The sequence below is a fragment of the Silene latifolia genome, chromosome 6 (genome assembly GCF_048544455.1).
Source record: "Silene latifolia isolate original U9 population chromosome 6, ASM4854445v1, whole genome shotgun sequence".
Lineage (NCBI taxonomy): Eukaryota > Viridiplantae > Streptophyta > Magnoliopsida > Caryophyllales > Caryophyllaceae > Silene > Silene latifolia.
Genome location: NC_133531.1, coordinates 8233566 through 8260343, shown reverse-complemented (window position 1 = coordinate 8260343; position 26778 = coordinate 8233566). Strand labels below are relative to the sequence as shown.

General features: G+C 41.5%; 2 protein-coding genes and 1 long non-coding RNA gene across 3 annotated transcripts; 1 reads left to right on the top strand and 2 right to left on the bottom strand.

Annotated features, from left to right (window-relative positions):
- Nucleotides 1–4446: 4446 nt before the first annotated feature.
- Nucleotides 4447–7189, bottom strand: LOC141586218 (large ribosomal subunit protein P1-like). The gene is made up of 4 exons (XM_074407384.1): nt 7092–7189; nt 6867–6963; nt 5328–5534; nt 4447–4696 (listed from the first exon to the last, which is right to left on the bottom strand). The coding sequence occupies exons 2-4, from the start codon at nt 6933–6935 to the stop codon at nt 4643–4645; spliced, it is 330 nt and encodes a 109-aa protein (XP_074263485.1). The 5' UTR covers nt 6936–6963; nt 7092–7189; the 3' UTR covers nt 4447–4642.
- A 2177-nt stretch (nt 7190–9366) lies between these two features.
- LOC141658535 (uncharacterized) lies at nt 9367–10270 on the bottom strand. The gene is made up of 3 exons (XR_012549292.1): nt 9949–10270; nt 9757–9861; nt 9367–9669 (listed from the first exon to the last, which is right to left on the bottom strand). It is a non-coding gene; the product is annotated as an uncharacterized LOC141658535 (long non-coding RNA).
- Nucleotides 10271–21664: 11394 nt separating this feature from the next.
- On the top strand, nt 21665–25625 carry LOC141586211 (uncharacterized). The gene is made up of 2 exons (XM_074407371.1): nt 21665–22293; nt 25238–25625. The coding sequence occupies exon 1, from the start codon at nt 21795–21797 to the stop codon at nt 22272–22274; it is 480 nt and encodes a 159-aa protein (XP_074263472.1). The 5' UTR covers nt 21665–21794; the 3' UTR covers nt 22275–22293; nt 25238–25625.
- The last annotated feature ends 1153 nt before the right edge of the window (nt 25626–26778 follow it).

Genomic DNA, 26778 nt, shown 5'->3' with positions numbered 1-26778 from the left:
CGAAAAGTAGACTTCTCAAGAGTCATATTGATGTCCCACCTCATTGTGTTTTGTGCAACAATCCTATTGAAAACAAAGATCATTTCTTTTACGAAAGTCCCTTGATTGGGTCTGTCATCCAAGACCTGAACATTATTACTTTCAACGAGTTTTTGTCAAATTATGATACTATTACAAGTCAAAGTTTTCTAACGAAACTTATTATCTCAAGGATTTAATTCCAAAAGATGACTTTATAAAGATTATTTTTATTTGGTGGAATGCATGGTTCCATAGAAATGATATTATCTTTAATAATGTTAATTTAAGTATCAGCAAACTTATTACTTTATGTAATAATAGCACTAAGACATGGAATGTGACTAGATTTAAGGATCTCAACAATCCCGAGGTAGAAGAGTCGGCTAGAAACAATTCTAGTAAGGAAGAGATTTGGTGGGAAAAACCTACAAACGGTTTTCTAAAGCTAAATTTTGACGGATCGAGAATAGAAGGTAATAAAGCTGCTTTAGGATATTCTATAAGAGATCAGAATGGTAAAGTCGTTTTGTTGGGAGCAAAAAAGTGCGGATCCAATAGTATCCTTGTTGCGGAAGCACTTGCTTTAAAAGAAGGTATTTTAGCAGCTAAATACTTAGGAATCTCAAAGTTAATTGTGGAGGGTGATAACTTATGTGTTATTAACTCGATTCGAGGTACTTGGCAAATTCCGTGGGAAATTTCTAATATTATCAAGGATGTGAAATTAGACCTTCATTTTTTCGATGAAGTGATAATTAAACATTGCTTTCGTGAAGCCAACAAGGTTGCTGACTTCATGGCTTCAGTTGGACATACATGTCCAACTCTTTCGAGGTGGTTTGATAGCCGGTGGCTTCAACTTACCTCCCTCATTCGAAAGGATGAGATAGGTTGGTCCTACCCTAGAGGATCAACCTAGTTTTCTTACCTAATCAAAAAAAAAAAAACCGAGATCTTTGACCTATAGCCCTCTCAACAAGGTAGTTATCATTACCTGCTCTGTAATGCCAAGGTGTGACGATCCGCACACTTGAACCCTTAGATTTATTTATGCTTATGTAATTTCATTTTCCTTGTACATTTGTAGTAAGTATTTTCTTAGTAGTTTTAGAATAGGTTTCCATAAATAGGTATATCGCTATTCTGAACTAAACTTGTAAATTCAATGTATCCTGCTACCAGGACCAAATAATCAAATTTGCCTCTTTGAGAGGTGCTAGTCAATGAAAAACCGCTTCTCATCCAAAAGCTTGTTGTTGCTTGTTGCTTGCTTTCAATAATCGTATTGCTTACTTTTATTGCTTTCGTGTGCCGGACTTGATAATCGTGACTAGGATTCCCGACACACACCGACCCGAGACCCGAGTATCGTGCTAGTGGGCGATCCCTCACTAGTACGAAGATCTTTGTCGCTTGCATCTTGCCTTGAGACGGGCAAGGGTGCGCGCCACGGTCCGGCAAAAGTAGCGGACCGTGACATTTGGTATCAGAGCCCGGTCTTCGGACGGGCGTCTGCAAGCCGCATTTGTTTATCGAGATCGAGAAAATGGGCGAAACAATCGAGGACCGAGTGGATGCCTTAGAGGACGCAATCGACGTCAAGCTTCCCAAACTCGAGGACATCGTGATGCGGATGGCCGCGAGCCTCGAGGAGTTGCAGAAGACGGTTTGTGACCTTGAGACGAAGGTAGACGGGATGGACATTCGCATCCAAGCGATCAGTGGTGCGATCCCCGACGATCGGGAGGAAGAGATCAATCATCTGCACCGAAAGGTCGAGATGTTAGAGAACACTTGTGCCACGCTCGTGAAAGCGGTGGGCAATGACGGGAAATCTATGGGGAGCCATAAGGTGAAGGCACCCCCACCTCGTGCCTACGATGGGGCGAGGGATTTGAAAGCGGTGGATAACTTTATCTTCGATATGGAGCAATACTTCCGAGTAAGTGGGCTCAACGAAGACTCGGAAGTTGTCACGGCAAGCATGTATCTAGTCGACGATGCCAAGATGTGGTGGAGGGCTAGGTACAAGGAAATCGATGCGGGCACGATTACGGTGACATCGTGGGCCGACTTCAAAAGGATCTTGAAGGATCACTTCTACCCCGAGAACACGGAGTTTGTTGCTCGGAAGAAGTTGAAGGAAATCAAGCACGCCAAATCAATCCGAGAATATGTGAGGGAATTCTCAGGGTGCATGCTCGAGATTAGCGAAATGTCCGAGACGGATAGGACATTCGAGTTCATTGACGGGTTGAAGAGGTGGGCACAACAAGAGGTCATGAGGCAGAATCCCAAAACTCTGTCTTCGGCCATATCGGCTGCGGAGCGCCTACTCGACTTTCACGGAGAGCGAGAGGCACCAAGAGTGGTGGCACCAACGGGGAATACGGTGCGTCACGAGTGGGTACAATGGACAAAGGCCACAAAACAACGCCATTTCGGTTGGGAACGGTCGGTTCCGATCGCAAGGAAGTCTAGCCCATCGGCGAGCACTACAAACTCGCCCTCAAGCTCGTCTTCTAAGGTGGGAAACTCTCTTCGCTTCCACAACGAAGAGACCGTTCGCGTGTTTTGTGTGCAAGGGTCCTCACAAGATGGCCGATTGTCCGAACAAAGCGGAGTTCAATGCCATGTTCAAGCAGATGCCGAAAGGGGCTCAAGAACGTCTTGATGGGGCGTTGGCCGAATATCACCAAGAGTGTAACGAAGACTCGAGTGATGGTGAAGACCAACCACGGATGGGCTCCCTCCAACGGATCAGCGCGATGGGGAAATACGAAGATTCCTCCGCCAAGAAATCCAACGGGCTCATGTACGTGGACTTGATGGTGAATGGGAAGCAAGCACGAGCCTTGATCGACTCGGGCGCCTCCCATAACTTTGTTACGAAAGAGGAAGCGGATCGGTTGGGGCTAGTTCGCGGGATGCTAACACCGCTGAAGCGGTCAATGGGAAAATGAGACGCGTTCAAGGAGTGGCTAAGAAGGTCGCGGTCCAAGTGGGTGAGTGGGCGGGGAGCTCGACTTCACCACCGTTCCGCCGGATGACTTCAAGTTAGTACTCGGGATGCGCTTCTTTCGAAAAGCATTGGTAGTATTGAAACCAAGTGACGGATCGATGCTACTAATGGGGTCTATCGTAGTGAATACGGTAGACGGCGACGAAGACAAGGGGCAGCATCGAATTTCGGCTATGAGGGTGATACCGACGCCGAAACAAGAGATGCGACCTTGGAGAATGCCTAAAGGTTCGGTGGAGCCGAGGGCGAACAAGACCCAGGCTAACTACGATGCTAAGTGGCACGGGGACGAAAGAAGAGTCTAACCCCTCACCGAGGAGTAGACAATGAGGGCCGAGATGCCCAAAGAAGTAGGCCTCATACCATCGGGGGCCGCGTCGATGTCTTTGAATCGACGTCTGGTTTGCGGGTCGGTCGACCCAAGAGAGAAGGCCTCGTACCATCGGGGGCCGCGCCGAAATGCGATTCGGCGTCTGGAGAACTCACTTACCCTTGAATGCAGGTACTCAAGTGGTGATGGACAAGGTGAAGGTGCGATGGAGCGAGCACCTTGAACGATCTCGTAAAATTTCCGCTCGAGCAACGAGGACTTGGACTTTCCAGAATGATCAGAGGCGAGCGATAAACTTGGAGGACATGATGTTCGGGAGTCTCGCCGTCAAGGAAATGCACTCTATTCTTGAAGGGACGATGAATCCGATCATGGTGTGGACCGAGAAGTATCTACAAGCCGGACTCAAGAGAAAGCCAAACCACAATGCAGCATGGACGGCCACAGCTCACCGAGGATGTCTCACTGAAGCGCCGTTCGAGATTTTTGTGTTGCCGAGGGCGGTAACAGATTAGGTGGGGGAGAGTGTGACGATCCGCACACTTGAACCCTTAGATTTATTTATGATTATGTAATTTCATTTTCCTTGTACATTTGTAGTAAGTATTTTCTTAGTAGTTTTAGAATAGGTTTCCATAAATAGGTATATCGCTATTCGAACTAAACTCAAATTGAATGTATCCTGCTACCAGGACCAAATAATCAAATTTGCCTCTTTGAGAGGTGCTAGTCAATGAAAAACCGCTTCTCATCCAAAAGCTTGTTGTTGCTTGTTGCTTGCTTTCAATAATCGTATTGCTTACTTTTATTGCTTTCGTGTGCCGGACTTGATAATCGTGACTAGGATTCCCGACACACACCGACCCGAGACCCGAGTATCGTGCTAGTGGGCGATCCCTCACTAGTACGAAGATCCTTGTCGCTTGCATCTTGCCTTGAGACGGGCAAGGGTGCGCGCCACGGTCCGGCAAAAGTAGCGGACCGTGACACAAGGCCAGACACGCTGGGAAGAGCTAGAATGCTCGATATAAAAAATCTAGAAATTAAGCCGTATAGAAAGCAACGAACCAAGTGGAGAATCAGAACAGCAATTTTCGACTTCTTAACCCGTGTATTAAATGAAAAACAAACAGAAACAGTAAAGCAAGCCAAAATCACAGTGTCTTCTCTGGGTACAGAACTAAAATTAAAGATAAATCTGAAGACCACATAGCTACTGTTTGCGCACTAACAAACTAACAAAAACAGGTACACGGTGATAGAGCATCTTAGTCGAACAAGCTGAATCCCATGTCGTCATCACTCTCCTCCTTGGGCTCCTCCTGCAATTTATGAAACATTTCTAGCATTTTAAAAATGCAATAACATAATAGAGGAACTTAAGCTTACGACACCACCTCTTTTATTGCCAAGTGAGTGACTTCGATGATAGCTCAAATTGCAAAAATCATCCAACATTTTTCATTTATAGTGGCGAGGAAACAACAGCAGCAACTACTAGCAAGCATAAAAACAATCTAATACATTTATAGTGGTGTCGTGTCTGACACGGCTATTTTGGGTGAATTTTCCTATTTCGTGGTCTAAATTGAAGTGTTGAAGTGTCGAAGTGTCGTGTCGGACACCGACACGTCTGACACGCGACACGGCAGTTAAGTGAAGTGTCGGAGTATCATAGAATAACCAAAATACTGTTTCGGGAGCTGGATTTAGCCACTATTTAGAAAAATTTACAAGATTACTCCTCCATGATTTATGGATCCACCTCACAACACCATCATTTACTTATTAATAAACATTTTCTCGTGACAACTTATCCGTGAAAAAATCATGAATAGCAGATAAGGTTAGTGTATGAACTACTTGATGATTTTAACATGAAAATATCTATACTGGAACTTGAATAAAGCTAAAAGGGTGCAATGTAAAAGTTCCTGAAAAAAGGATACAAACCTTCTCTTCCTTCTTTTCCTCAGCAGCAGGGGCCGCAGCACCACCTCCGCTAACAGCAGCAGGAGCAGCACCTCCACCGCCACCAGCACCAACACCGGAGATGAGATCCTCTACACTCTTCTTCTCAAGAAGTTTGGCGAACAAAGCTGGCCAGAAAGAGTCAACTTTGATGTTGGCAGCCTTGATCAATTCTGAAATCTTCTCAGCCTGTTTACGGACAAAAATATCCAAGTTCAGATATGACCTAAATGAATATATCCAAATTTGAAACGATTTAAACCATACAATCTCAATTAGACTATCTTTATCGGCATCTTAAGTGTGTAGAGTTCAGACATCAGACTGGGATGAGTCTGAGCTTAAATACAAAACAAGGATAAACGGAATGGAACAATGCTCAATTTCCAACTAAATCTTCATAAGATGAAATGATTTTATTGTGGTGTACATGAGTAAATAGAAGGAATCAACGTCCCTCACTCCATTCAGAAAATTTGACCCATCCCTTTCTCTACAAATCCTTCATTCCGATCAACGGGCTAGAGAGTTGTGACTTAAAAATAAGGGTTCAACCGAAGTCTTAACACTATTTTAAATTTACAATCAATAAATAACTCAAATCATATGGTGTAATTAGCAATAAACGGCTCTTTCAAAAAGTGAACAATTTTACATCCAATGTTTTCCAATTAAACTGGCCTAAGATAAAGCACAATTAAATTTCTTATAGTACAGCTCAAAACGAAATACTATTTCTGTCTCAATCATTTGTTTACCTTTATAATCATTATATCAAAGATAAACAAATGATGGCGTGAATGTGCATCAATAGGGTACTTTCCTAGTTTCCTATCGAAAATGTGCATCAATAGGGCGATTTGGGCTAGGCAGTTCATTTTAATAAGTTACTCCCTCCGTCCCGGTCATTTGTTGTCCTTTGGTTTTGGCACAAAGACCAACGAAAGGGGGAAGGGGCCAATTACTAAATGACACGTGGAATAAATTGAATGTGAATCATCAAATTACTCATCAAATTCATTCTTAAAATAGAAAGGACAACAAATGAATGAGACACGCCAAAATGGAAAAGGACAACAAATGACCGGGACAGAGAGAGTACAATACAACGACAAGTATCCGTAAAATTCTAGAAATACAATTAGATTAAGCTAATAACAACAAAATTACACTTCAACATAGCTCAACCCCTACATTTCCCTAATAATGCCCATTTATTTACTTTTTCATTCTTAGTTCTCGTAAAATACAATTAGATTAAGCTAAAAACAGCAAAGTTACACTAATCAAACAAAATAGCTCAAACCCTACATTTCCCTAAGAATGCATACACTAACAACATACTCCCTCCTCCGTCTGTCCGAATCATTTGTTTACCTTTTTTATTCTTTGTGACGGGTAATTTAATCAAACAACAAATAACAATAAAATGAAGATTCAAATCAAACAAACATATATCAAAAGTAAAAACCAAAATGTACAAAAAAATAAACACATTAAAAAAAGGAAAAAGAAATATACAGTTGGGGCGATGCCATCATCAGCAAGGGCAAGGGCAGCGTAAGTGCAAGCTAGCTCTGCGATCGACATTTTTGTTTTCTGCTTTTTCTGTTAACACCTAATTTTCCATGAAAAAATGAACAAATTAAATTAAATTAAATTAAAATTATTATTAAAACCATTAAAAATGAAGAACAAATATAGATAATAATGATGATGATGATGGAGGATAGAGAGAGAGATTACCAGAGAAAGAAGGGTTGTTTTCCTTGGTTGCGCTGCTGCTGCAAATGTGTGTGAGAGAGTTGTGATTTAGGGTTTTTGTAAAGTGAGTGTAGTGTGTGCTTTTATATGTTGGTGTTTTTGAGAGTTTTGGGTTGAGGCCCATTTTCTTGCTCATTTTCTCCAACATCGGATTTCTATTTGGCTTTCATTTTATGACCCGAAATTTGTTACCTATCTCGATTTTGTTCGGATAAGGACTTTAGGGGGTCAATCATCAATGTGACGGGTACAAGGTTTTGTTCTTTTGGATTGAAACGTGTTATAACAGAAGCAAGAAAGAACAATAAAAGACAAATGAACAGATTTACGTGGTGGTTCACTAACGGTGTGTTAGCTACGTCCATAGGGCAGAAAGGAGAGAGTTTTATTGATATATGAGGAGTTTTCAGATTACAGATTCAGACGGTATGATAAGCATGACTGCTAGGTAAAAGCTTAGCGAGTTTATATAGTATTCTCTAAGACCTAATACAGAATGACCTAATAAAGGCTCAATACAGACTCTGCATAGTCGTTCGAAGCGACGACTAACAGAATTAAGGCACAAACCTAACAAAACGTTTGAGTTGAACTGAAGTGAACTTAGTGAAGCTTAACTGAACTAAATTGAATGAAGCTGAACTACACTGAACTGAAATAAAAGTTAATTTGTGAAAATAAAAGCTGAAATGAACTGAACTGAACTAAATGAAGTTAAACTAAACTAGACTGAACTGAATAGAGCTGAAAATGAAATTAAGTCCAAAAGAACATGGCCTAAGTGGATGGTACTCGAGTTAATTAAAGTAGGCATAGAAAATGGTTTGGAAATTTTTAATGGGTTATATTGAATTTTACTGAGAGAAGTTATTAAACGAAATTATAGTTAGTGAGTAAATAAAAACATGACAAGTTCAAATTTATAGTAATTGGTGTGGGTATTATATTTGACAAATAGGTAATGTTGGGGTGGGTTAGGTTTGTGTCGTATATAAATGGATCATCCCCTATTTACTAAATGAACTAGTTTTAATGCCCGTGCAAAAGCACGGGCCCGTAGAAAGAATTGCTTTTTAAAATTTGACTATTGATTATAGTGTGAATCATTGTATATTTTTTCTTGTTTTATTTATTAAATAAGTTTTATATTGGTCCCTCCATTTTGGTTAATACGGAGTAATAACATAATTTGAAGTTTTTTGACAATATTTTTTTCACATATTCTCGATGTGCTTGCTTTATTACTCTAAATTATGCTACTTCTCAACTTATTGCATTAGAAGATGGAGAACCTCGATATAATGAAGTTTTTATTAGAGAATTTAATGGTTGGATTGGGATAGGATAACAAAGAGGCATAATAGTTAGATGATCAAGGGGATTTCAAAGTGTACTTTTACAATGTATGCCCGCGTGTTTAATTTATGAATTTAAATTGCCACTTAAATCGTAGTACAAATAGATATAAGACTCGCTATAAGAGTAGAAGGAGATCATTGCTTAGTAGCTCAAAACATTACCATTTTTGTCCATAGGTATAAAGAAACAAAAACAAAAAATATGAGTAATTGTGTTTTTATCCTCACAATAAATAAGACCCGTTTTTATCTACACAAAATACTGTAAGGTCTTAAGGTGAGTCACTCACCCTCAGATTTTTCTACACTATAACTTCAGACGCTTCTTCATACCTGGTTAATCTTAGTCTTACACATATACTTTAAGTAAATGAAGAGAGATAAAAAAAAAAGTAGAGTAAATGCATATCTTAATTCTTGTGCATATAGACAAAACGCCATATAATCAAAATTGGAGGGAGTAATAAGTATCTAAAAAATGAAAAGACTCAGAAAATGAGAACACATTTTTCAATCAAAAATGGAGGGAGTATTTTTACGACAACAAAATTAATAATATGATTCGTAATTGTTATCAAATTACTTATCCATTAAAATTAAAAGTAGAACAACCGCTTTATAGAATCATATGGAGATGAATCAAAATTCACAATGCTCCAAATAATAATGGTTGTCCATTTTAAATTTTTTTGAATGTCTACAAGATGATGTATGAGTAATTAGTAATGTTTATGTTTAATAATGTTCATAATATTTAATTTAAATGATTTATTTGTTTTGTGTTTTGTATGTTTATAGGAAAATAAAGAACTCGGTTTTTCTTAGGCTAATTTTACTTACCAATACATAAAAATTGCTACCTCATTAATGATACAATAAACCTTGTAATTAAGAATCTGAACACAAATGTGAGGGATAATGGTCGTTTTAATTGCAAAATGAAATCGAATTCAACATTCTTATTCAATCAACCTTAGCAAAAGTTGCCATCTATTAATCGTTGACAAAATAACAAAACCAAAGTCACTAAACAAAAGGAGGGCCAAATGGATTGACGATGGCAATACTCGGGATATGCAGAAGGTATATAACATTTTATTTTATTTTTGGGTAGAAATTAAAGTCCACTTACAATAAAAACGGACTATCTTAACAAACAACATGTAAACTTGTCATATGTCTTATCATCATGTATCTCATATCTGCAAAATCATAAAAACTCCATAAGAGACATGTAAATGAATAATTATTTCTTAAACAATAGAATGCCAAAATATCAAAAATGTTACATTTTATTTGCTTTTGGGTAGAAAAGTCCACATACTATATAAATGGACTCTCTAAACAAACATCCTGTAAACTCGTCGTTTGTCTTATCATCATGTATCTCATATCTGCAAAGTCATAAAAACTTCATAAGAGACATGTAAATGAATAATTATTTCTTAAACAATAGAATGCCAAAATATCAAAAATGTTACATTTTATTTGCTTTTGGGTAGAAAAGTCCACATACTATATAAATGGACTCTCTAAACAAACATCCTGTAAACTCGTCGTTTGTCTTATCATCATGTATCTCATATCTGCAAAGTCATAAAAACTTCATAAGAGACATGTAAATGAATAATTATTTATTTAACAATAGAATGCCAAAATATCAAAAGTCAAAGCATTTTTATTGATAAACGTATATTCATCGACCTAAATTAACATATAATAATGCATAGCTTATTCAAAACAAAAAAAATATAAATACATCTAAGTTGCTATAAAATAGATAGATCAATAATCAAGAAAAATATTAGCAACATCTATGGGAGTTAGTGGAAAAAATTAGGAAAAATTCATACTTTATAATAAAGACATATGAATATCTCTTCCTATTCCCCTAATAGTGAAAAATAAAATGAGTAAATTAAAGTGTCTTAATGGGGTTAATTATATCAAATTATTAATGACATTATTTATATGGTTCATGACTCTAAACTTTTCACTATGTTGATATTCCATTAGTCTTAATGTTGGAATTGATGATGATATACACAATTAATTTAAGAATAATGATGATATACTTTAATTTTCTTTAACTTATATGTTACAAAATATATAATGATACTTTTGTAAAGAATTTTAGTAAATTTAGTATTTATGTGAAAGGGTTAGTGTATTAGTTCTACATGGTTGTGAAGTGACATCATACATAGCTAAAAAAAATGAAAAATCTCATAAATTAAGTACCCAATATGCTTTCTAATTTTTTTTTTTTTTTTTTTTTTTTTTTTGAAAGAAGTCTTTTAATATTATTGTATAAAGGATAAAAGAATCAAGGGATCAAAGTGTACGTGTAATGGTGAGATAATCAATACTACAAATTAAGATATTATGAAAATGCCACATGAAATAACATTTAATGGTTATGAAAATAGAAAATCTCATTAATTAAACACTCAACATGTCGTCCAATTTTTTATTTTGAAGGAATTTTTTAATATTATTGTATATGAAAATGTCAGATGCAATAAAATTCAATGTTTTTAAGTAGTCTTTTAACTATATTGTATAGGTTTAATCATGATTTTATGATTTCAAAAAAAATATTAATAAACCTTATAGAGAGTTTTAACAAAATAACTCTAAAATAACCTTAATATTAACCAATATAAATTAATAGAATTTAACTATGATAATCCTATATGACAAAAAATTTAATGTGTTAAGTTGCTTTTTAACTATATAGTATAGATAGATAAATAAATTTAGTACGGAGTAGTAGACTAAAATGTGTAGGAATTAATGTGTGAGTTGTGATGTGTATTTTAATTTAATGCTAAAGCCATGTGGATTTTAATTTAATACTAATGCCATGTGTAATTTAATTTAATGCTTTTATCTAACCTTTTAATTAAATTGTATAGATAGGCGAAACTCCCATTTTTCCCGCCTAAAAGATATTTCCTAGAATTGTGCGTAGTATTTTTAACATATACTATAGGTGTGGGCATGATAAGTTATAAATGGACATAATCTTTTATATTTAAATATTTATATCATTTAATATTTCACATTCTGCACAAATTTATCTCCGATTTTTTTAGGATAAGGAGATTCTTTTTTTAAAAATAACTTAATGATAATTTTTTTTTGACTTTTTATGATAAGAAGTTGTGGCAAAAAAATATGGTATTAGTAAATATTTGTTAAAAATTCATTGACGTTTTATGATAAAAATTTGCACCTAAACAATATGTTATTAGTAAATATTTGTAAATTAACATCATTAATTTCTCGGTAAAAAAACAAAAAAAATACTCATTTTATTACTTATCACGATCTAAATTTTTATTTATGTTCCGGGTGTAATTTCCAGAGCAGTTATTAGTTACCACCCGTGGCTTGTAGAATAATGTCTTGAGTTGAACCCTTCTTGCTTCTATCGTCCCTTTCGGCCTCTCCTGCAACAATGAACGAACTGAGGGCTTGGCTGTGTGCCAAGCGTACTCACTCCGACGCTCAAGTCAGTAAACTTAAAGGATTAAGCTGTGTTACTTGGCTAGATACGTATTGTAGAGAGATAAGGGAGATATTACCAGATGAATAGTGTATTTAGGTTTTTAGTTGTGGGATCCTTTCCTCAATGAAGGTTGAGGAGTATTTATAGGCTTTCACCTTTTGTCACGTAGTGGCCAAGTGGCCAAGTGACTAGCAGGTGGAAAGACTGATCTACCCCTCGGCCGAGATACCTATGGCAGGCCGGCGGGCCGTGTTGACTCGCCGCCGAGGGGTCTTGGATATGAGTACGCGGGTATGTGTCCCGCCGGGCAGTGTCATGCCGAGACCAGTGTGACGAGCCGATGGGATGCATCGGCTAGTCCTGTCTAAGTCGTTGACTTGCTGTGGATATCTTTGACCTTGCTCAATGTGTTGACTTGGTCAGCGGTGCAGAATATGCCCCATCAATTTGCCCCCAGCGTAGTCTATGCCGTGGTATGGGCTCCGATGTATGTTTGAGCGTATATTCTGCGCAAGTAATTTGTAAAAAATGTTCTGCGTCGGCTTCTTATGCGACGGCTTCTTTTACCTCGGCCTGGCCTATCTTAGGCCGTACCATATCCCCCCTCCACATGGATGCGTAAAGGGTGTCCGATGTGGAAAAGAAAGTGACGCTGGCCGAGACCAGGGTTGAGAGTGCCGGTTGTTTTTGATTGCCCCCGGCCGGCGCTACCTGGCTTGGTTGATCGAGTGGCCGGCGGAGAACGGATGCTTGGGAATTTATTGAGGAAGATGAATAGGCGGAGAGATATGAATGGGCGTGTTGAAGACGCTTGATTACTGTTGCATTGATTGACGTTCAACTGTTGCAACGATTGACATTCCGTGGTTGCATGTCTAACACGTGTCTGCTCGCCGATTAATTTGGCGCTTCATGGGCATTCCACGATTGGTCCTTCTTTATGGGCTTCTTCCTATAAATAGGGCAGTTATTCCGTGAAATTGGCCACCAATTTCATTCTCCAAAATTTTCTTCAAAATCTTCATCTTTCTAAACTTTCAAGGGCTTCCTTTTCTTCCGATCTTCAGAGTCTTTGATCCGGCGAGTGTTTTTTTTTCTTTTAAGGTAAACAAACGAATTTTCCTTTTATCTTGCTAGTAATTTGTTGTGAACATGTCTTCTGCCGATGTTGGACCCAGTAAACCTGCGTCGGGGGGCCCTAGGTCTCCTTCTCCTGAAGTCGATCCTCAAATTCTGGAGGAATGGGAGGATGATGATTCTTTAGGTGATTTTGGTGATGACTTCGGTGATGATGCGGAAAGTTCTCGTCCTAATGAGGGGAGACAGTATGTCATGGATCACGGCGATGCCTGTAAGGTTCGTCTTGACCGTGCTTGGTCCCATAAGCTTGCCAGTTGTTCCGGCGGGAAACTTTTCGAGGACCATTTTTTCTTTGGTAGGGGATATAAAATTGTTATCCCTGAGGAGGGTCAGGCCGTATGTTGTCCTCCACCGGGCTACACCGGCGTGTACATGCGGCATCTGGAGTACGGGCTCCGGTTTCCGCTGAATGGGTACGTTATGGCCATAATTAGAGCCATGAACGTTGCCGTTGCCCAACTGCACCCGCTGGCTATGAGAACCATAATCGGTTTTGTCTCTTTAAGGGAGAGGCTCCGACGGTGAATTTATTCCGCCGGCTTCATCATCTCAAACCATCAATCCCTGGCCGCGTCGGATGGTACAGTGTTCAAATGGAGCAGGGCTATGTCTCTGTTGACAAACTTTCTTCTTGCAAGGACTGGCAAGATCGGTGGGTGTACGTTAAGGTGCCGGATGACTATCCGCTGCCCCGTTCCTTCCAGCACCAAGTTAATTTGCGGTGTGAGACTAGGGCGGAGCATGACAGATGGGTCACCCGGAAGCATCTTAAAATGGATGCCAGCAAGGTCCTTTCTAAGGAGGATGAGAGGCTGGCAATGAGGCTCTTTGAGGTGGACAAGAGTGGGATGCCGAAAAGATGGATTCCCCCGACGCAGATCATTCTTCAGGATGAGCCGCTTTGCTATGTCGGCCTCATACCGGCCCTAGCACGGGGTGAGTGGGGTCGGTGTGAGGCCCATTTCTGCTCTCAATGTTCCTGCTTCTCGAACCTCGGTTTATTTCCTCTACTTAACTCTTGCTTTGTTTCTTTTGCAGACCACTTTGGGCCGGACCTATCTGAGGATATCCTTCGGAGAATGGGGCTGCACAAAGATAAAACCGTTGCTAACTTGCATCCCAAGGCTCTAGCCCATGACCGCAGGACGTCGCCGAATGATCTTATGGAACAGCGGCTGAAGGGCTTGAGCAGGGAGGAGGCGCAGGCGAAGGTTGTTAGCGGCGTAGTGCGTCGGACGCGGAAAACAAAGTCTTCGGCGGCAACGGCATCGACACCGGTTCCAACTCCCATCCCCTCCCTTAAGAAGGTGGAGATTGTTGATATTCCCGATGAGGGGGACTCTGATGCGGAGGGATCTCCCCTTGTCCGTAAGAGGAAAGAGACAGCCTCTACCGCTGGCAAGGAAGTGCCTCCTCCGGCCAAGAAGGCCAAACATGGTACCTATCTATCTTGTGGCTCAAATTTAGCCGGGCCATTAGGTGCGCCTGATGACAGGCTTTTTGATATGTCGAAATATGTCGATGCTGATGCCTTTATTAAATTTTTGTAGACCAACCGCTGCCGGCTTTCGCTCTCATTGGGCAGCAAGTGGAGGGGATCTCTGCGCAGGTCGGTGATCAGGGCGTCATCGTCAACTCTTCATCCCAGAAGGCTTCCCTCTCTCACCGCAGTGCAGTCGGTGGTCAAAGTGTCACCACCGCCCCTATCTCCCAGAAGGCTTCCGTTTCCCAGCTTATAGAGGAAGGCACGAAGCTGATTAAGGAGCTGGCGAGGTGGAACGTGGTTACCGGCGCTCGCCTCATGGAGCAGGAGAAGGCCGTGGCTCGAGCTGTTTCTGAGCGTAATGCCACTAAGCAGGTGGCTGCGTCGGCGAAGCTGGATCTCCTCAATGAGCGAGGCTTAGGGGAGATCTTTGAGAAGGCGCTCTTGGCTAAGAGAAAACTCGGGAGGACGCCGAAAAGGAGGTCCTTCGAGAGAGCCAAGGCCGAGGCTGCGGCGGCCGAAGCCGCGAAGGCTGTTGGAGAAATGTAACCTTGTTCAGGGGCGTGCCGACCTCTATCTCCAGCAGAGGAACGAATCCAGGGACCTGTTTAAGGCCCAGGCGGAGGTGATTCGGGGTAAAGAGGCCATCATTAGGCAAAAGGAGGAGGACATTCAAATGCTCCAAACCGTCATGCTCCCCAAACTGTGCGCTGAATTCCGGGATTTGGCCGAAGGAGCTGCTAGGGAAGTGATCGGGGAGCTTTTCCCTCTTGTTGGTTCCTTTCCGTAGGGCCAATTCGACGAGCTGCTTGATGACAAGCTCGAGGCTAAGGAGAAAGTCGTGGCGGAGAAGGCCAAGGAGGCGGTGAGGGCGAAGATGGAGAGGGAGGCGGCCGCGGAGAAAGCAGCTCTTGCTGAGAAGGCTAAGGCGGCCAAGGAGGAAGCCGAGAGGGCAAGGGCAGCTGAGGCTGCCGAGGCTAAGGCTGAAGCTGCTGAAGCTGAGGCTGCTAAGAACGCCGCTGGGTTGCCCATTGAAGAAGATGCGGCTACCGCTGCTGATGGCAAGCAGCAACAGTCATAGGGAGACGGGCGGTTGTCACCAGGCTCACCCGGCGTCTCGGATTGCCTTATCTCTTCACACACTACTACGTGCTGCTTGATGAGAACAAGTTTACAGCAGATCTGTTTCAGCTGTTCGGGGGCCAAATATTAAACCCTTCCTCTCTGCCATCTTTTGGCGCTTGAAATGATATATTTGTAGCTTTTGCTTTTCTTTCCTTGTGGTTTGTACAACTTTGGCAGGTTGTGCTTTGGCTTATCCCAATGGGGACGGCCATTGTCTGTATTCTTTGTAATTTGTTGAGACATATTTAATAAGAGCTCGTTTCTTCTGCCTCCGGCTTGGCCGAGGTCTTTACCTCATTCCCTTTCTGATTTTTTTTTTTACGTTATTAATTGGGCGCCTCCTCTGCTTCCGCCTTGGCTCGGTCGAGGCGGTCTTAGAGTGCGTTCCTCAGCTGTGCAACGCTTCTGAGGCGTTTTGATCGCCTTGCGAGTATCAACTGCGCTGGTCGTGACCGTCAAGGTGTTTATTTCCTGAGTGTGATTGCCATTATTGCCGGTGTGACAGTGTGAGCCGGCGTCTATTTCTTGATAGCGTCTAACGTGGCGTCCACCACTTGGAGTGACTGCGACGGCGTCAATTTCTTGATGGAGACTGCCGCTCTTGTCGGTGTGACAGTGTGAGCCGGCGTCTATTTCTTGATAGCGTCTAACGTGGCGTCTACCACTTGGAGTGACTGCGACGGCGTCTACCTCTTGGGGTGACTGCAGTGGCGTCTACTACTTGGGGTGACTGCGACGGCGCTAATTCTTGATGGAGACTGCTCTTTGTCGGTGTGACGGTGTGAGCGGCGTCTATTTCTTGATAGCGTCTAACGTGGCGTCTACCACTTGGAGTGGCTGCGACGGCGTCTACCTCTTGGGGTGACTGCCGTGGCGTCTACTACTTGGGGTGACTGCGACGGCGCTAATTTCTTGATGGAGACTGCCGCTCTTGTCGGTGTGACAGTGTGAGCCGGCGTCTATTTCTTGATAGCGTCTAACGTGGCGTCTACCACTTGGAGTGACTGCGACGGCGTCTACCTCTTGGGGTGACTGCCGTGGCGTCTACTACTTGGGGTGACTGCGACGGCGCTAATTTCTTGATGGAGACTGCCGCTCTTGTCGGTGTGACAGTGTGAGCCGGCGTCTATTTCTTGATAGCGTCTAACGTGGCGTCTACCACTTGGAGTGACTGCGACGGCGTCTACCTCTTCGGGTGACTGCCGTGGCGTCTACTACTTGGGTGACTGCGACGGCGCTAATTTCTTGATGGAGATAACCGCTCTTGCCGGTGTGACGGTGTGAGCGCGTCTATTTCTTGATAGCGTCTAACGTGGCGTCTACCACTTGGAGTGACTGCGACGGCGTCTACCTCTTGGGGTGATAGCCGTGGCGTCTACTACTTGGGGTGATCTGCGACGGCGCTAATTTCTTGATGGAGACTGCCGCTCTTGCCGGTGTGACAGTGTGAGCCGGCGTCTATTTCTTGATAGCGTCTAACGTGGCGTCTACCACTTGGAGTGACTGCGACGGCGCTAATTTCTTGATGGAGACTGTCGCTCTTGTCGGTGTGACAGTGTGAGCCGGCGTCTATTTCTTGATAGCGTCTAACGTGGCGTCTACCACTTGGAGTGACTGCGACGGCGCTAATTTCTTGATGGAGACTGCCCACAGCTGTTTTGGACACCTCCGTCGTTATACAGAGTTTTCCCGAGATTACCAGTGTCCTAACAGTTTATCAAAGGCGCACCCTCCCGGTCAGCCGCTAGCTACGTCCATGAGGTCGCCCTCCTGTTGTAACGATAGACTTTTCCTTTTCTCTGATTTCTTTGCTACTTTGAGGGACTGCATGTTGCATCCTCTGGCGGCTATCTGGACGTTGACTACTTCGTCATTCTCGTCTTTGGAGACGAGCTTATGCGCTTCCCCCCGGTCCGAGACATACATCAGTGTTAGGGCCCGGATGGACATCACTGCGTCAGCCTCACTCAGGGTGATTCGGCCTATGAGAACGTTGTAGGCGGATGAGCCGTCGATGACCACGAACTCAGCTAGGACATTCTTAGCCGCATTCTTTTCGCCGAACGTCACCGGGAGTCTGATTGATCCTAGTGGTACCGGTAGGCCCCCCGAGAAGGCGTATAGTGGGTTGGCGCAGGGGCTCAAGTCCTTGACTTTCAGGCCGAGGCTGAGGAAGCACTCCCTGAACATGATGTTCGTGTACGCGCCTGTGTCAATCAGGCACCTTTTGACCAGGTGGTTGGATATGTCCAAATTGACTACAAGTGGGTCGCTGTGAGGAGCGATGACTCCTTCGTAGTCCTTCCTTCCAATGGTTATGTCGGGGATGTTGGAAGCGGGGATCGCTGTGTTGGGCACAAAGTTGATGGCCTGATACAGCTCGTTCAGGTGCCGTTTGTGCCCATGAGCGGACCCTCCGTTCTCGTTGCCCCGATGACAACATGGATCACTCCTATCCGTTCGAAGACGGATTTCCTACCTGAACTGTCGGCATCAGTCTTTTGGCTTTTGGCAACGTACTTGCCGAGGCTCCCCTTTCGGATTAGCTCTTCAATGGCATTCTTCAGATGCCGGCAGTCGTTGGTTAGGTGGCCGGTGTGGCCGTGATACTCACAGTACTGGCTCGTGTCACCGTCACTTTTTGGCTTGGGGGGTCTCTCCCATTTCTGGCCCTCGTTTTTGCTCAGAGCGAAGACCTCGGCGGCTGATACGACGAGAGGGGTTTTCTCGCTATACCGCCTTTGGTGGTATGTTCCTGAGCTCCACCCGGCGCCCGCCGAGTCCTGTTTCCTGGCGGATCGGTCCGACCGTGACCTATTATTCTCACGGCGTCTTTCGTCCGGGCTGTCCTCCCGGCGACTCTTCTTCTCTGAGTGCTCGACCTCACTGGGGCCTACCCAGGTCTTGTGATAGTCTTCTACCTTGATGGCTTGGTCAGCCAACTTTCTGGCGGCGTCTAAACCTAGGCCTCCGCACTTGATGAGTTCATTTTTTAAATCTCCTCTTGGGAGGCCCTTCATCAGCGCGAAGGCCGCCAGTTCGGGATTGATTTCTCGAATCTGCTGGACCTTTCCGTCGAATCTCTTCACATAGCTTCGTAGAGACTCGCCCCCCTCCTGCTTGATAGTTAGGAGATCCGATGTCTCCACGGCCCTTCTCTTGTTGCAAGAGTACTGGGCTAGAAAGGCGTCCTTTAGGTCGGCGTAATAGTACACCGAACCGTCGGGAAGCCCCTTGTACCAACCTTGAGCCATCCCATGTAGAGTTGTTGGGAAAACTCGGCACCAGACCTCATCGGGCTGCTCCCATACCGACATGTAAGACTCAAAAGCCTCAGCGTGGTCGGCCGGGTCACTATCTCCCTTGTATGATAGAGGTGGCAACTTGAGCTTAGTTGGCACCTGGACTTCTAGGACGTAGGCGCTGAGGGGCTGTCTGACCACGTGTCGAATGACACGCGGCGATCGGCTCCTCGCATTCCTAATCCGGCTCCTTTCCTCGTAGCGGGAAAGACTCCTTCTTCGGCTTGGGCTTCCCCTCCAACTCTGTTGAGTTGGACTCCTCTGGCTCCTTTGGGGTAAGCCTCGTTCGTGCGGCGGGGACGCTGTCCTCCCACGAGTGCGGGAAGGACTTAGGTCTACCGCGCCCACTTTGGGCTCCCCCGGCGTCTTGATTGGGTCAGCTTCTCCTAGTGCTCCGTTCAAATTTCTCGGAGTCACGTTTTGGGCCCTGGTCTCCTGGACGGTTTCCGCCGCTCTTGTCGGCGTGACAGTGTGAGCAGGCGTGCGACATGCGATTAGGTCCGAAGCATTTTCGGTTTCGCTACGTCAACCACATGTCCCATGATGGTGACCTGGTTGGTAGCGGCACGGCGTGTCGGGTATCATTGGCATCCCGAACTCGGTTGGATTACTCCGCCGGTGGAGGGCTGCACGACTCCAGAGTTGTTGAAAGTATCATCTTGGTAGAACGCGGTTTCGTCGGTCACGACTGCGTCTTGTTGTTTCGACATTTTCTTAGCTTTTTGGGTGGGTTTTTTTTTTTTTTTTTTTTTTTTGTTTGGGAAAGAATGTGACTAGCTTCTAGTGTCTTATCCCCACAGACGGCGCCAATTGTTCCGGGTGTAATTCCAGAGCAAATATCGTTACCACCCGTGGCTTGTAGAATAATGTCTTGAGTTGAACTCTTCTTGCCTTTATCGTTCCTCTCGACCTCTCCTGCAACAATGAACGAACTGAGGGCTTGGCTGTGTGCCAAACGTACTCACTCCGACGCTCAAGTCAGTAAGCTTAAAGGATTAAGTTGTGTTACTTGGCTAGGTATGTATTTGTAGAGAGATAAGGAAGATATTACCAGATGAACAGTGTATTTAGGTTAAGTTGTGGGATCCTTTCCTCAATGAAGGTTGAGGAGTATTTATAGGCTTTCACCTTTTGTCACGTAGTGGCCAAGTGGCTAGCAGGTGGAAAGACTGATCTACCCCTCGGCCGAGGGACCTATGGCGAGCCGGCGGGCCACGTTGACTCACCGCCGGGGGTCTTGGATATGAGTACGCGGGTATGTGTCCCGGGCATTTGCGAGTTGTCACGCGAGACCAGAGCCAACAGTAGATAAATTTGCACGGCTAGTCTTTATCTAAGTCGTTGACTTGCTGTGGATATCTTTGACTTTGTTCAATATGTTGACTTGGTCAACGGTGCAGAATATGCCCATCAATTTCTTTCTCCAATCAAAATACATAAAGGAGAAAAATGAAAAAAAAGTGAATTTTCAATTTAAATTCTATAAATAATACACTAGAAAGTAAAACTCTATAAATACCATGCATATATTGCACGGGGTCTATATTAGTAACTCTATAAATACCGCGCATTCATTGCGCGGGATCTAAACTAGTTTATCACTAATTTGAACCTAAACCGCTGACCGTAAATACAACTCATTTTCATCGAACTCAACTTGTCTAACTTATTTAACCCAAATGATTTGTTCAGCGACTTTTCCATCATAGATGACTTAATCAAAAGTATACATTTAAAATTTTTTGAATCAAAATCTGACACAATATTAAAATCCATTTCTTTTTAAAATGTTATGCAATGGTCATAGTAAAAATGTCAACATTTATTTTTTATCTTTTGTTTAGCTTGGTGTAGTCCCATATACGATAACATGTCATACAAGTCAAATGAGTTAAACAAGTAGGCCTAACCAAAATTCAGCCCAATTAAAATAAATGTGTTATTTTTGCCAGATCTAGCCATCTAGGTCATACTAATCCTACCTATTTAACTGTTGTGACGATCTATTGTATTCGTGTCAATCAAATTACTTAGACGGATTAAAACGTGTCAATCCAAACCCGCAAATGTACCGGACTACCGGCTATGTAAAGGTATATTCTTATAAATTGGGTTGAATGTTTAAGGCTCTGTTCTTTTGGATTTAATTCCAGATCATTTTAGTTCAGTTCAGCTCTATTTAGTTTAGTTTAGTTCAACTTTATTCAGTTCAATTTAGTTCATTTCGGTTTTTCTCTTCATAAATTAACTCCTTACTTCTGTTCAGTTCAATTCAGATTTTTCAGTTCAATTCAGCTCTATTAAATTTAGTTAAGAGCATGTTTGGCCTCGATTCTCAAAAATGAGTGTTTGTTTATCAAGCTTAATTTTTCAAAAGTATTTTTTAAAAGCAGAAGCAACAAATTGATGCTTCCATTTCTATGAGCAAAAATATGGATTTTTAGCTTTTGGTAATTTTTTGTTTGAGTTTTAGAAATGATGTGTTTGGCAAAAAAGTGTTTTTGAGTCCAAAAACACTTTTACAAGCTAGGCCAAACACATACTAAATTCAGTTTAAACGGATTCAGTTCAAAAGAAGAAGGCTTAAATGGGCAGTGTGATACTGATACAAAATTGTTGGCCCAATTGAAGTGAAAATTGGAGCTTCATTTCTCAATTTTCCCCATCCACTGCAGAACCAAAACCCTAGATCAAACCCAATTCACCCAAATCAATCACTAATCTTCATCATTTCCCCCAAATCAAGCCTCACAAAATCACAAAATGCGTCACATAATCACCAAATTCCCACCAAAAACCCTAATCAAACGTCTATTAACCACAACCGCAACAACAACAACAACAACACCCGGAAAACTCGACCGAATCGCAACCGAAGTCCTCTCACTCAACGCAGTAGAACTCCATGACTACTCCATCCTCTTCTCCCTCAAAATGGGCCTTAAAACCGCCGGCCCAGCATCCATATCATCCGGGTCAGGCCCATCGGCCCAAGCCGCCGATGCTGCTCCGGCGGCGGCGGAAGCGAAGACGGTGTTTGAGTTAAAGCTGGAGAAATTCGATGCGGCATCGAAGATTAAGATAATTAAAGAAGTTAGAACGTTTACGAGTTTAGGGTTGAAGGAGGCGAAAGATTTGGTTGAGAAAGCTCCGTCTGTGATTAAGACAGGTGTTTCGAAAGAAGAAGGGGAAGCCATTGTTGAAAAGTTGAAGCAGCTTGGTGCTACTGTTGTGCTAGAATGACTGGATTCACAATTACAAGGTTTTCTTTTTGTTTTGTTTTATTTATTGGTAGTTTATGTTTGTAGAATGTTTGTTGTTTTGTTGATTGTGTATTTGTTTCGATATCGAATGAGGTATAAGGACAGTACAATTCGAAGGGCCGGGAATTTGAACCTGTGACCTATTGTCCATAATAATTCCGTCTTTAACAATTGTGTTGATACCTGGTTGCTTATAATGACAGTATATTTCTAGCCTTCTAGGGACCGGATTTTGAACCTGTGGACCTTCATCAATTATAATTTTGTCTTAACAACAGCGTTAAAAACTCGTTGAAGGGTCGGGAATTTGAACATCCAACTTATCGTCCAAAATAATTTAGTCTTAGCAATTGTGTTAAAGACATCGTTGGTTATAATGGCAGTACAATTCAAAGGGAGGGAATTTGAAGCCCCAACTCATTGTCGAAAATATTAATAATTTCGTCTGAACAACTGTGTTAAGATCTCGTTGAAGGGTCGGGAATTTGAAACTCCAACTTATCGTCCATAATAGTTTAGTCTTAGCAATTGTATTAAGACATGGTTGGTTATAATGGCAGTACAATTCAAAGGGAGGGAGTTTGAACCTCCAACTCATTGTCGAAAATATTAATAATTTCGTCTGAACAACTGGGTTCAGATCTCGTTGAAGGGTCGGGAATTTGAACCTCCAACTTATCGTCCATAATAGTTTAGTCTTAACAATTGTATTAAGACATGGTTGGTTATAATGGCAGTACAATTCAAAGGGAGGGAGTTTGAACCTCCAACTCATTGTCGAAAATATTAATAATTTCGTCTTAACAACTGTGTTAAGACCTCGTTTGTTATGATGTGAGCTGAATTTTTTTCAAGGAAATTGTGATTTTTGTAAGAACAGTAGGGTTGTAGACTTAATCGATGATTCGATGCTATGGCTTTGAAACATAGATAGATATTTATAGGTGATGAATATTAGAAATGAAGTTGGATTACTTAGAAAAAAAGGTGATGTAGGTGTCCTCTTGCTATGTGAGTGTGTATTAGGATGCTATTTACTCCGTAGGTGATCAGTTGGTCGAATGTGAAATTGTCGTATGGTGATAACAAACTTTTGTAAAATGAGGTGCATAATAATTGATGAGATTGTTCTGCCATGTACTCCTGCTAAGTTTTTGTATTAATCAATGTTATTATGCTAGCAAGTTCGGATATTCGTTTGTTTATGAGGAAAGAGGGAGTATATGAATAGATGAATGAATGTTGCTGAGATCGATTGGATATTGTAGTATTCTTGTGGATGGTTGGGCCTTCAATTCAGCGTCTTGTGTATAATAGTTTTTAGGATGAATTATGAATAGTTAGGAGTAATTTGGTATGATAGGAATGGTGTAATTAGCTAATCATTTGTCACAAAGCAATGTAATTGGGTCCTAGTGGTATTATGAACCTTAGATTGAAGTTGTGTGTTTTCTGAACATAGGTGATTAACTGAGTATTTTCTCGTTATAGAATGCCTAGTTTGTACAAGATGGGTTTAATTGAATTCGAGCCAAATAGGTGAGACCTTATCATATACAATACTTTTGAAAGTTTTTGTGGGGGTGTAATAATGATTTAGCGTATTGAAGTCTGATCTCACTGGAGAATTTTTCGGGACTCTTGTATAATGTCACGGCAGTATGGCACAGCCCCATCTATTTTTTTCTAGTAGATTTTGGATTTGTAGCTGTCGAAATCTAACTTCTGTACAAATTTAATCCTTTAGCTATGTGTTCAATGAACGCTTGATGTTAGTTAGGTTTTTTGCTGTATTGTATTACATGATCATGGAGTGAACCCCAGCTTTCAAAATTTAGCGTTTAAGGATTATAAAATTGTGAATTTTGTATACTGTAGGGTAGAGTGATTCGAAATTATGGGATTCAAACTTTGGTTGAATGTTTTCGGGTGATGAAACTAGTGATGTAGTAGGGGAACTTAGAAAAAAGAGGTTGATTTTGGCAACAAAAGTTCATATTTGCCTTTGTATAGGTGTCCTCTTATGATGCCATTGTGTATGAAGGATTGAGGTACGGTGCAAGAAGTTAACAATTTTTTTAAAATGAGGTGCATAATACGGGAAGTGATTGTTATTTGATGTGTCTTTTTGAGTGTTTGTATTAAGAGATTTTACTAATTAGGCTAGCAGATTTGGGTATTCATTTATTTATGAGGAAGGAAGGAGTAGATGAATGAACGTTGCTGATATCGGTAGGACATTGTAGTATTCTTATGGATGGTTGGATCAGCAATTCTGCATGATATAATGGCGGATTTGATCTGACATTTTAAATGCTATTGTATATGATGGTGATTAGGATGATTTATGGATAGTAATGAAGGTATTTGGTATAATAGGAATGGTATAACTAGCTAATCATTTGTCACAAAGCAATGTGATTTCTGATTATAAATGGGAGACAGTATTTCCCCGTTATGGAACAATGGTGTTACTCCCAAAGCATTGTGATTTCTTCAGTAGCCTCGTTGTATGAGATGGGTGAGATACGGAGTACTTTGTAAGTTTTTGTGAGAGTGGAATAATGGTTTAGGGCTTTAGGCTACATAACGTTATTGTACTGCCCCATCTATAACATACCCTTTTTTCTGTAGATTTTGCATTTTCAGTTACGGGAAATCTAACACTTGCAATTTTTGTTCTCTAGTTTAATAGGGCGTAGGATAAAGTCATGTAACGAAGAATTATTTGATCTCACCGTGTCAATTTATAGATGATGATGTGTTCAGTGAACACTTGATGTTGGTCCGATTTTTTGCTGTGCAGTCCCTGCTAAATTCAGAATTAATGACCCAACCCTCAAAAGTTAAGTGTTTAAGCTGTGCAGTCCCTGCTAAATTCAGAATACACTGGTGCCGTGTGATTGTGTGTTCAGTTTGAGATGTTCTTCAGCTTGATTGCAGGCCTGCAGCTGAAAAGCATTCCTGTGGGACGGTCTCATGCCACATTTTATGCAAATGGATTTGGCAACACGAGTGTGCATTGTTACTCCAATGAGCTAAAGAGTTCACTCTTCACAGCTTCATCGTGATCTTTTATGGGGTAGAAGAAGTCATAAGAACAATTTTAATGCTATCAAGTTTTCAACGTTGTCCCGTACTCCCGTTAGCTATCTGTCCATCTTATTCTTTTGCCATAGCATCGAACTATATTGATTGATGGTGTTCGGTTATTTTAAGTGACAATTTGGCACAGTAAGATGGAAGGACAATGGACTGAGGGTGTAATTACTCCCAAATTTGGATCATATACTCATAATGATTTGTTGGAAGCTAGTGATCTTTCTCTTGCCTATTTGTTACATCCGTTTTACCGTTAAGACAGAGACGGATACCTTGGTCTTAAACAAGATTTTGTGAGTGATCCAAGTCTTGTCCAATATTTATTCTGTAACAAAATGCAGCTTTTGAGTGATACAAGTCCTACAATCAAAGATGGTATCCATATAGTTTCTCATTTGGCACCCTATTTAAAACGTTAGTTACCTCATATACGTTGTTTAAAAGTTTTGGTCCAAAGATTTACGCAATGAATTCATCCAATGCACTCCGTGAAAGGGTTTTAGTTATGCGTTTCGTCATCATCCAAATAACGGATACAAGTGAACTGCTGCTGTAACAACACACAAAAATATGTGTTATTAACTCTCGCTTTAAAAGAAAGAATTTTAGTCCTTGGGAAATTTCTAGTATTATTAAGGATGTGAAATTAGATCTTCATTTTTTGATGAAGTGATAATTAAAGATTGTTTTTGTGAAGCCAACAAAGTTGCCGACTTTACGGCTTCTATTGGACATTCACGTCCATCTCCTTCAACTTACCTCACTCATTCGAAAGGATGAGATATGTTGATCTATCTTAGATGATCAATCTAGTTTTCTTACTTATAAAACAAAAAACACAAAAAAATTATTTGTGCCAACTATTTCCATCGTCACAATTGTTTATTTGTGAGAGATATCTATTAAACATACAAAAATGATTGGAATTAATATTGTACGGATTCTTGTTCAAGTCTGTAAGAGCATCTCCAATGGTAAGCTAGTTGCTACTAGCTTACCTTTGCCACATAAGATTTTCAAACTAGTAGAATATTTTTAAGCTACAAACTATTACAATGGTAAACTACTAGCTTAGTGTTGTTGCTTAAATGGACCATATGTCAACTACCTTCCACAACACCCTTTTAATTAATATATTTACTTATTTTACCTAGAAAATAAAAAATAAAAATATTTAATTATTGTTTTAGTTGGTAGATTTTTTCTTATAGGCCCATTTGAGCTACTAGCTCAATTTAAGCTAGTACATGTAAAGTGATCCAATGTTTAAGCAAATAGCTTAAAAACTTTTTTATTTGAAAGCAAATCCTTTTGCTTAACCATTGGAGATGCTCTAATTTAAGACGATTTTCATAGCCATTAAAATTGACAATTGGTCTCCC